At 48.3% G+C, this 11,668-nt stretch overlaps 1 protein-coding gene across 3 annotated transcripts in view; it reads left to right on the forward strand.

Moving 5' to 3' along the window:
* The first annotated feature begins 5,967 nt into the window (after positions 1–5,967).
* The window catches only part of sorcs2 (sortilin related VPS10 domain containing receptor 2), a 776,963-nt gene continuing 771,262 nt past the window's right edge, over positions 5,968–11,668 (forward strand). For 2 of the 3 annotated variants that reach the window (XR_004411679.1, XM_033019211.1), the window contains exon 1: positions 5,968–6,442. Coding sequence is in view for 2 of the 3 variants with exons in the window: in XM_033019211.1 (XP_032875102.1) it covers positions 6,122–6,442 (321 nt within the window). In the remaining variant the exon portion in view is untranslated. The remainder of the gene's footprint in view (positions 6,443–11,668) is intronic. The other variant, XM_033019222.1, reaches the window with a different exon arrangement.

Raw genomic sequence — 11,668 nt, forward strand, 5'->3', positions numbered from 1 at the left:
CCTATAAATACATGACAATGAGATTTAAAAAACATGTTTTATTGTGAATTCTTGTGTGAATGTTATTTGGACACTTAGGCTATTTAAAAATGTTAATCTATTCTTAAGAAATTGATAGATGTTTAGATCTAGTAATTGAATTTTGTAATTAGCTACAATTAGGTAACAAACTAATTATATGCTTTAATTTCAAGTCATCTAAGTAAGATTGTTTCATATTTGTGCTTCAATGCCTCAATCTATAATAACTGAAAATGTCTTTCAGTTCTCTTAATTTTTAAGAAAGCTATAGTCTTTTGACTGTCCTCGATCACAGCATTTGTGTTCAGTCAATGGAAAAGCAATAGGGAACAAGATGCTTATTTCCGAGTATGAAAATGGCCATAACGTTTTTAATACTGAAGATATGAAAGTGAATTAGGTGTCAAATTAAACTTCTTTTTATGCTTTATCGGATGGGATAAATTACAGACTTGATTTTAAAAATCTCAAAATTTTGTAACATTGCTACTAGATGGACCACCTTCCCAGGCTGACGAGCCCCATCTTCCCGTGCAGGTCTATAGCACCTGCCCACTGCCCTACATTATCTTAAAAATACTTAAAACAAAACACATTGAAATCATACTTCTACAATGCACTAAAACATGATTTTACTTCGGAGTCACGTGAGTGACTACGTGAAGAACCCGCTCAGCGTGCATGCGCGGCATTAGCGCCAGCAGTGCAACAGCGGCTGCAACGGGAGTTAGGCGCTCCTGCTACAGAATGAAACGGACCGTCAGGTGAGTACCCTGAGGTCGGGTTTCGATTACAGGGGAATGTTTTATTGTTTTACAGGCAGAGAAAAAGGCTCTGGAACAAAACCTGTGGACAAACCCGTTCGAGGCAGGTGTTTTCCCGAATTCGGACGGGACGTCTCTCCACCCGCACAGGGGGAGAGAGAGCCGCTTGAGCCGCTGGAGCGGCTCTCGGAGCAGGTGCCTGCGAGACGCGCTGCTTGAGGGGCGCTCTCGCTTCTACAAGGCACAAAAGCTCTAGAAGAACCTGTCCCCCGCTCGACTCCAGCGGAGGAGCGTTCCATTGCAGGGGGGGGGGAGCAACAGGCGGTAGGAATTACGGGGTCTGGTGTTCCGCTATTCCCCGACACCGTGCCGAGCCCAGCCCGCTAGTACCATAGCCAGCCGAAGAGGCATCCGGCCGGTAGCTTCCAACTTATCGGAGGGGACGTCTCTCCACCCGCATGGGAGAGAGACAGCCGCCTGAGCCGCTGGAGCGGCAGGCGGCAGTACCGCTCATAGAGCGCTCCACCATCCCCGACACCGAGCCAAGCCCAGTCCCGCTAAACGCCTGAACAGCGGACTGGGGGGAAAAAATCCACCAGGAAAACCAACCGGCCGGTGTTTCCCGATTCGTCGGACGGGGACATGTCTCCACCTAAACGGAGGAGAGACAGCCGCCTGAGCTGCATCCAACGGCTCTTGGAGCAGCTCCAGCGGGATGCGCAGAAAGAGCGCTCTTGCGGAGGGAGATCAGGCACCCCCTCCACAGTGTCTTGTGCACTGCCCTCTGCTCCCTCATTACTGGAGGCTAGCATTGGTGACCAGGGCTGGGCTGGTTTGGAACAGGGGCTGGCGGACGAGATCGGGAGTATGCAAGGGGGGCAGGAGCAGGAAGAGCTGCTGGGTGTGATGGACCGCTATGTAGCAACCCCACGTGCTGGAAGACTGCTGGAACCAAAACACGGCCAGCATAAATCATCTTTCGAATAAGCCCTTGCAGGAAGGTGCTTTCTGAGGCACTAGATCTTTACACAGCACCAGAGAACTGTGAGGCCTCAGAGTGCTGACTGTGAACAGCCAAATCTGGGGGCACGTGGGGTCACACATTCGTAACCATGAAGTCAAGCTACAGCGGATCCTAAGGCTCCTGACGTGGGCCATCACAGCCTTTGCTCGTTCTGTGGACAGCACGGAGATGGATACCTGCCAGCAGGATGTACTGGCATTGATGTGCAACATTCAGTTTGAAACTTCCGGCGGGAAATCATAAGACCTGCCCTCAATCCCAAATTCGCTGAGTTATGCAAAGCCCCAGCTGCAGAGACGGACGCTCTGTTATTCGGGAAGGACCTCACCAAAAAGGTAAGGGACATGGAAGAGGCATCGAAAACTTTCAGCCTCATGAGGGCAGGCCCCGGGACGAGCAAACCAAGACCTACAATACCCAAGCGGCAGCACCCCACGGCATCCACCAGCCGATGTCCTCAATATGGGACTGGTGAAAGCTCGGGGACCGCATTTATCCCCAAAGATCTTTTTTAGATCAGGGCCCAGAGCGGACCCCATGGAAAATGCGCCACCCCCCAACATCGCCAGCACGTCAGACAAGCAAAGCCTTCAAGAACATGAGAAAACAGAAGAAACCCCAATAACCATGGAGGTAGGTGGGTCTGGTTCCTGCCAGCATATAGAGTAAGGGTTCTTTACTAACAGGGGGGAGATTACACTTGTTCAAAGAAGCATGGGGTTCTGTCACGAGTGACAACTATATACTCAACAGCATTAGTGGATATGAAATACAATTCATGTCAGAAAAATCGCCGCCAGTTCAACATTGGGCCCAAAGGGTATTTTCTCCCTCCGTCAAAGAGAAACGTGAGGGAGAAGCTGAACTGGTGAGACTTATCAGAAAGGGGGTCATCGAAAAGACCAAACATGAACCTTTGGGATTGTATCGAATATATTCACTAAAACCAAAAAAGATGGTGGATGTCGCATCATCATTGATTTAACATCACTAAATAAGTTTGTTAAGTATATACATTTCAAAATGGAGACATTTGTTACTGCCAAACAACTGATTTCCAAAGGATACTTCATGGCAAGCATTGGTCTCAAAGATGCTTACTATCTAGTACCCATACACAAGGATCATCGCAGATACCTAAAATTTATCTGGATGGGACAGCTATGGCAGTACAAAGCATTGCCCAATGTACTAACTTCAGCCCCAAGATTATTCACCAAAATATTGAAACCAGCCATGGCAATACTAAGAAAACAAAAACATATTGTCATGGCATATCTGGATGATATTCTGATAGTAGGGGAAAACGATGGAATTGGCTGTGGCAGCAGTATCAGCTACAAAACAGCTCCTCGAAACTCTGGGGTTCGTCCTACATCCAGATAAATCTAAGTTGAAGCCATCCACTATCATGGACTACCTGGGCTTCACAATTAACTCAGTCCATATGACTGTTACCTTGCCAAAGGCAAAAATGGTTGAATTAGCACAATCATGCAACAATTTAATGGTCAACGAGCGACCAACTATTCGACAAGTAGCAAGCGTAATTGGGGAAATGGTACCAGCATTTCCGGCTACACAATTCGGACCTTTGCACTATCAAAATTTACAGAGAGCAAAGGTACAGGCACTAAAACGACATACAGGTCACTATGATCGTGTCATGAAATTACCCACTGAAGCAATATCAGAGCTACAGTGGTGGGCAGAAAACGTTTGGCATAGTTTCAGCCCTGTCATCATCACTAACCCTACTTTAGTTATTCAAACAGATGCCAGTGCTCAGGCTGGGGAGCGACTAACTCCATATCCAGCACAGGTGGTAGATGGACTAACCTAGAGTCATCATTACTACTTACACTGGGCATTAACTATCTAGAGATGTTGGGCGCCTTTTATGGTTTAAAAGCATATGTATCTAATATGCAGCACTTGCATGTTCGGTTACAAATTGATAATACTATGGTGGTGGCTTATATTAACCATATGGGCGGCATAAAATCGTTATCATGCGACAAATTGGTCAACATGATTTGGCAAGGGTGTGTCGAAAGACATATTTGGCTATCAGCTACTTACCTACCAGGTAAGTTAAACACCCATGCCATGAGAAAATTAAACTCCTCGGTTGCAGGTTTTGAACAGACCTTACCTGGAACTAGGATTGTCCGAACAAACCATCACCACCATGTCGGCATCCCTTCGAACATCCAACAAGAGGCAGTACTTAACCAGCATCAATAAATGGGAGAAGTACTGCCAGGAAACAGGGACAACGTACGCAACAACCAGCGCCAGGCCAACAGGCGATGGGATCCCATCCACTGGTGGTAAAGCTGATGAAGGGCATTTACAATATCAAGCCCCCTAAGCCCAGGTATACCCATATTTGGGATATCAGTGTGGTCCTGACATACCTCAGGGAATGGCCACCAGCCAGATCCCTCGGCCTCGAGCAAGCTACACTAAAGACGCTCATGTTGATGGCACTTGTATCCGCTCAGAGGGTCCAGTCACTACACAAGTTGAGGCTGGACAACATGGTGACCACCCCAGATCAGATCACATTCATCATACAGTGTCTGGTGAAACAAAGCAGGCCAGGAACAGCTAATCCAGTAGTGGTATTCCGGGCCTACCCACCAGAGCCACGGTTGTGTGTCGTGACCCATCTACAACATTACATAGACACAACCCACAATATCAGAGGGAGTGAAAAAGCCTTATGGGTCAGCCACAAGAAACCTCATGGCCGGGTAACGAGCCAAACCATTTCAAGATGGCTCAAACAGGTACTGAAGGCTGCCGGAATAGATACTAATACATTTAAAATCTCATTCCACTAGGGCAGCATCTACATCAATGGCCGAGAGAATGGACGTACCGGTTAACCATATTCTGAATACAGCAGGATGGTCGAGGGAAACGACATTCAGAACTTTTATAACAAGCCGTTGACGAAATCTGATTTATTTGAAGAGAAAATATTACAAGCTGCAAATATTTAATTTAAGCCCGGAGGAGCAATTTATTTTGTTATTGTTTAAAAAAAAAGACCTTTTTTGTTTCTCGAAAAACAGATTAATTGGTTGATTACGATAACACTTCCTCCCTCAAGAACTTCGGCAGTGAGTGAAATAAAACTGTTAACACGGTTTGAAATCACAGAGCTTTGAAGTCTTCACGTAGTCACTCACGTGACTCCGAAGTAAAATAGTACGATTAAACGAGAACTTACCAGTTTGAAGTTTGATCTGTATTTTATGAGGAGTTACGATGAGGGATTACGTGCCCTCCGCTCCCACCCTCATTGTATGGATCAAACTAATAACTGATGTCTCCTTTTCTTTACTATGTTTACTTCAAATAACTGTGTCTATCTGTGATTCCACACCGCTGCTTGGAAGTATGCCGCACATGCGCGCTGAGCGGGTTCTTCACGTAATCCCTCATCGTAACTCCTCATAAAATACAGATCAAACTTCAAACTGGTAAGTCCTCGTTTAATTTTACTATTTTAATACATCAAATTTCTAATAGTCCCTACCGGGAGGGGGGGGGGGGGGCATCCCCTTCCCCCCACTCGGTCGCTCCACTCCATGGCCGGGTACCCCCAAGGCCAGTGATCGCTCAGCCCCCCCACTTTCAAAAACGCTCCGCGGCCCCTGATCAGCCCTCATCCTCCCGCGCTCCAAGGAAGAGAGTCCCAGTTTACTCTTCTGTTTCTGCTTGTTTACTACACAACCGCCAAACAGCTGGTCTATATCGTGCAGGTTACGCTCGCATGGGCACTGGTTGCAAAAGGGTCATTTAGATATTTATGTGGGCATGGTTGCTGAGATGATCCAGGTCCAAGTTGTCGAGATGTGACTTGAAGAGTGACAAGGTTACTCAACTTCTCCCTGTGGCTCAGACCATCCAGTCCTGGCAACACCCACGTATTACTGGAGGTACCAGGACAATCTTGGCAGGTTAGCCTACAACCTAGAGGTGGACACACACACACCAACAAGGCTCCTCGTCGCCGGCCCCGGAAGCGGCGCTGAGCAGAGCCCTGGGTCGTTCGGATCCCGCCTTGCTTCGCCTCCAGCAGATGGTGCTCTGTGGACGAGTGATTGAAGGAGCGCAGCAAGGGGGGGAACGAGCCTTAAGTGAGCTGCCTGCCGTTCCACCCTCTTTCTCTCTTGTGCCTGTCTGTCTGTCTGCGTGCGGGAGGCTGCGGCTCGGTCCCGCGGGTTAGGATCATTCTGTCTGTCACACACACACTGTGGCCAGCAGCCGGCTTGCCTTTCCCCACAGCTCAACGTGCATGGCAGTGGCGGCGGTACACAAGGGCAGCGCCCTTTCCCCGGCAGCGGCAGCCCAGACACGGAGCTACCTGTGGCTCTGCATTTGCTACGGGCTACTTTGCCTGCTGCCCTGCGCTCTGCCCCGGCGCTCGGCTGGAGTCCGGATCGCCCGGCAACTGCAAGGCGGCGGTGGCGGCGAGGGTGCAGCCCCCGGGCCAAGCCGGGAGAAGAAGAGGTCCGCTCCGCCGCAGGACGCGGCTCTGCTCAGCACCTCGTTCATCCTGCGAGGAGACGCTTCGCACAACCAGGCGATGGTGCACTGGACGGGGGAGAACAGCAGCGTAAGTCCTTCTTTGCTTCACCTCGCCGCGGGGAGGGGAGGGCTGTGAATAATGAACATATGCCCGTTTGCTGTCACTGGGTTGTGGAGTTACTGGAAACCCTGCAATCCCCGGGTATGAAGTATGAGTAACTCTAATAGTGATTGATCTACAGTGAGCAAACTCTTTTGGAAGTAAACTCTCCGCTGCGTGTAGTGGCTGAACCCCGGGGAATATATATATATATATATGTGTGTGTGTGTGTGTGTGTGTGTATTCTCCATCCGAAGCGCGCCTCAAACTTCTCTTCACTTCCACACCGCCCACGCCAGATACCAGAAGCTGGCACGGGGAAAAAAACGGTGGGTGGGGGGAGTTTGCAATAATTTGAATGAAACTTGTTCAGGCCGATGCGGAAATGTGTTGTCAGCCAGGTCGAGGGAGGAGCCCATCATCGCCACGGGTCAAGTTTGCAGCTGCTTAAGAGTCCCTTTGCATCTTCACTACGTTGCAACCGTTGCGTTGATCCGTCTTGTTGCTGTTGTTGTTAAATCAACACTTGGGTTAAATCAGTTTCTGCTCCCCGACCTTGAGGAATGATGTTGTTCTCCTAGTGGGATCTGGGCGGAACTCGGGTGAAAACGCACGTGGGCATTAGCATGCTGACAGATACCAAAGTCAGGGGAGCGCCTTAGAACACACGTGGAGCAGAGTGAAAGTAAAAGCAACGCTGGCTGGCGTCAATTTGTAGCATACATACATTGTTCAATTATTAGTTGGTTTGTCAGGGGGAAAAATCGCGTTGACTATACTGTTGACAGCATTTAAAACAATAATAACTCTCAACGTGGAATGAAATCCAGGGCCGCTGTTTATTTTCAATTTTATTTTCCTGCTTATCTCAAAAGGTGTTGCTGAACTTAGAGGGCAAGTGCCACACTGGCATCGATCTGTAAGGTTTTCCCACATGTGAGACCGGTGATATATTTCCAGCAGCAGGCACTGAATAAATTAAAAGTGGATGAAAGTTTTTCCCCCCCCTTCAAACTGGTAGAGGTTGATTCGTCAGGGGTTATGGGGAGAAGGCAGGAGAATGGGGTTAGGAGGAAGAGATAGATCAGCCATGATTGAATGGCGGAGTAGACTTGATGGGCCAAATGGCCTAATCCTACTCCAATCACTTGTGACCTTATTTGAAGCCACCCACTGTGATTAGCCTACCCTTTGCTTACCAATTTGTATATAAAACAATGAGAGGCATAGATAGGATAGACAGTTAGAGCCTTTTACTCGGGGTGGAAATGCCTTATGCTAGAGCGCATAGTTATAAGGTGAGATGGGTAAGTTTAATGGCGATGTGCGGGGTATGGTTTTTTTAACACAGAAAGAAGTGGGGGCCTGGAACGCACTGACAGGGGTGGTGGTGGAGGCAGATATGATGCCGGTGTTTAGGAGGCTTTTGGATAATCACATGGAAGTGCGGGGAATAGAGGGATGGAGATCATGTACAGGAAGATGAGATCAGTTTAACTTGACATCATGTTCGGCACAGATATTGTGGGCCGAAGGGCCGGTTCCTGTGCTAAACTGTTCAGTGTTTTAAATCAAACTAGAAATGTATGACAGCAAGACTGGAAGGTATCTGGGCAGAGAGAGGGAGAGAGATTATGCAAACTGTCAATGTTGTTAAAAAGAAAGCACTAAAGGAATTTTCTGGGGATTTGCCATCCCATGCACGCCCCATGTAAAAGCTAACCTTAATCATATGGAGTTGATCTTTAAATTAAAAAAAACCCAAGCTCAACACTGGATATTGAAACATTTGCACAACCATTACGGAAAAGAAAACACAAGATGTTGGAAACACTTAGCAGGTCAAGCAATGTCAGTGGCAGTAGAATCAAAGGAGTTTTCTGGTCCAGGACACTTCATCTGAACCAGAAAAGAGGGAAAACAAACAGGTTTTAAGTTGCACGGAGGGAGGTGGAGGGGGAAGGGGATAGAGAGAACGAATGGTATGTTTGTGCACACCAAAATGATCAAGGTGACAATTATCCTTGAACCTGGCAGTTGAACTATTAGGAAACGAGTAGCAAATGGAAACGGGAAGGTGCAGCCACATCCGTGGAGAGGTTAAAGAAGTTGTTATGTGTAGGAAGGAACTGCAGATGCTGGTTTACACCGAAGATAGAGGTAACTCAGCGGGACAGGCTGTGTCTCTGGAGAGAAGGAATGGGTGACGTTTCGGGATCGAGGCCCTTCTTCAAACTAGTCAGGGAAAGGGAAACGAGAGATATGGACAGTGATGTAGAGAGATATGGAACAAATGATAAAGGAAACAGGCCATTGTTCCATGTTTGTTCAGTGAGAATGAGAAAAAGTAGTTACTTGAAATTGTTAGGTTCGGTATTAAGAGCTTCACCGTACTCAGACAGAAGATGCAAGTGTTAGTCCTCAGCCTTACAATGGAACAATGTGGGAGACCCAAGGCGATTTAGCTTCTGTGACTGTCAGTTTACATCTGTGTGCCACTCTCTCTCTGGAGTATGTTTGGGGGTTAACTCAAGTGTCCATTGAGGGTCATGGTCGAGTCAGGGGTGAGGTCAGTGAGTGGGAGGGAGACCAGATGATGCCAAGGTTGGTCTGATAGGGAGAAGGTTAGTAATGCCCCTGTCCCACTTAGGCGATGTTTTAGGCGACTAGGCTGTTGCCACATGGTCGCCGGGGTGTCGCCTGTATGGTCTCCTCAGTCGCTCAAAGAGTCGTACCTTTTTTCTGGTCGCCACTGGATTTTCAAATGTTCAAAACTTTTCGGCGACAGTCGGCGCCCGTGGGCTTGACGCCAACGATCGTAGCCCGACAGGTGTTGTCGCCAGGATGACGCAGGTTGTCGCCAGGATGACGTAGGTTGTCGCCGGTGCTGACTTCGGTAAATTCCATTGGCAACTACCTACGTAAACCGCCGACTGAATTGTCTTAAGTTGGCTTCAGTTGTCGCTGATAGGGCGGTACCTTGTTGTAGGTATGGTCGTAGGTGGACGTCCTAATGGGTCGCCGGTTGTCGGTAGCTTGCCATAGCTTGACGTCGACTAGGTGGTGGGTTGTTTTAGACATTGTCGTAGGGGAAGGTCCAGTCGCCGGTTTGTCGGCAACCTGCTATGATTATGACAATCGCTGGCAGTTGCCGGAAAAATCACCTAACTGGGACAGGCTCATAAAGGAAGCAAATTGAATCTCAGGGCCTTCTGGGGAATTGAGATAATGGATCAGTGCAGGCGGTGAGAGGTTAGCCATGCTGTATCGACTGGTGGAATAGGTAGGTACAAAGGGACAAATGGTTAAGTCTGCAACTTCAGTAAGTTACGTGACTAAGATTAAACTTTGGGCATTCTGACAGTGCTCAATGACAAATGCAGTGCAGAGTACTAAGACCATAAGACACTGGAGCAGAATTAGGTCATTCGGCCCATCAAGTCTACTATGCTATTCAATCATGGCTGATCTGTTTTATCCTCTCAACCCCACTCCTACCTGTAATGTAACCTTATTTTGCAGACAATGCTCCAAAGGGGTGTTGCATGGAGAATTTCACTTTGCAGCAAGTGAAGTTTGTGATTAGAAATACACAGTGGAATTTGCAGAGTTATGCAGTTTGACTGAAGCCCTTGGAATTGCCTTGGATATGAAACTAATTTTTCGTATCCATAATGCTAAAAAACAAAAAAGCTACGTAGATGAATTGATGGATAGTGTTCTAAATGTTTATTGGCAAATGTTAATCTTCCCTTGCAACAAGAAAATGGCTGAGGTGTAATTTTCTGACATCTCCCTATTGTCATGTGCTTTGCCTGCCAGGTGAATATTGGAAATTAATGTCCACATGTACTCGGATTTTGCAGTTAATTAACATAAAAAGTAGCTGGAGTCATGCCAGCCTACAGTGACTTATGTTTGTTGCTTTGTCTCTACCATTCATTGTCTATCATTTTAATAAAGAATACACTATAAATTTAAAAATGTTCCACACATCCTACTCCATTCGCATTGGTTCTTCCTTTAGCTCCATTTATTTCATGTATGCTTTTGTGTACTTCTTTCTGGCCCTTTTCTCATCTGGATCTGCTTCCTCCCTGCTATACAGAAAGCAAACTCAATGCTATTTCAAGAGGGCTAGAATACAAAAACAGGGATGTAATGCTGTGGTTCTATAAGGCGCTGGTCAAGCCGCATTTGGAGTATTGTGAGCACGGGTGGAAATCCTGGGGGGGCCAGGGGGGACACGCCCCCCCCCCCCCTGTTTTGAGAGGTGGGGACGAACCCCCATATTTTGTAATCCGGATTTTAAAACTCGGTGAAATCTCCGCTTTCGGCAGCGAAATCTCCGACAGTGGGGATGGGACTGCTGATCATGGGCGCCGATTGGATGAGAGAGACGTCAGTCAGCAGGCAGTGGGGGCGGGACATGATGATTCAGTGCTATGATTGGAGGAGGGAGGTGTCGGTCAGAGGCGGAAGTAGGGGGGTGGGACTGAGGAGAGAACGCGGTGATTGGAGGAGGGAGACGTGCCCAGATCATAGGGTCACAAGTGAAAAACACTCTTGGCAGCTCTGGAAACAGACCTGCGACTCATCCGCAGCCAGGATCGATCCCGGGTCTCTAGCGCTGCAATCGCTGCTGAACCGCCACTGGATCATCCCCGTCCCCACCCACGCCCGGGGTGGTCGGAGACGTTGGGAGTCAGACGGGAGCGGTGCGCCCAGGCCTACAACCAGCGCGGAGAAGCAGCGCTAAATCCAGCTCAACTCTGCCTGTCCCGCCAGGTTAACCTACAGCCCTGCCTTGACTTACGGGAAATATGGCCCAGGCTTACAGCCAGCGCCGAGAAGCAGCGCTAGCTCCATGGCTCCCCCGGACTGGTGTCCAGGGAGGGCTGTAGGTTAACCCGGCGAGACAGGCAGAGTTGAGCTGCATTTAGCGTTGGATTGAGTTGAAATTACTATTCACAGGGCCCACGGCTGAAGCCTCCGAAGCCTCGCGTGAGTGTGCCAATGTGCGCGCGGCCGCCAAGAAATTGTGTCCCCCGGTCCCCCCCCATATTTTGATAGTGATTTCCGTGCCTGATTGTGAGATATTTCGGGCACTATGTCTGAGGAAGGGTGTGCTGGCTCTGGAGAGGATCCAGAAGACGTTTACAAGGATGATCCCAGGAATGAGTGGGTTAACCTATGATGAGCGTTTGTCAGCAC

Source organism: Amblyraja radiata, chromosome 1 (assembly GCF_010909765.2).
Source record: "Amblyraja radiata isolate CabotCenter1 chromosome 1, sAmbRad1.1.pri, whole genome shotgun sequence".
In the NCBI taxonomy this organism is placed as follows: domain Eukaryota; kingdom Metazoa; phylum Chordata; class Chondrichthyes; order Rajiformes; family Rajidae; genus Amblyraja; species Amblyraja radiata.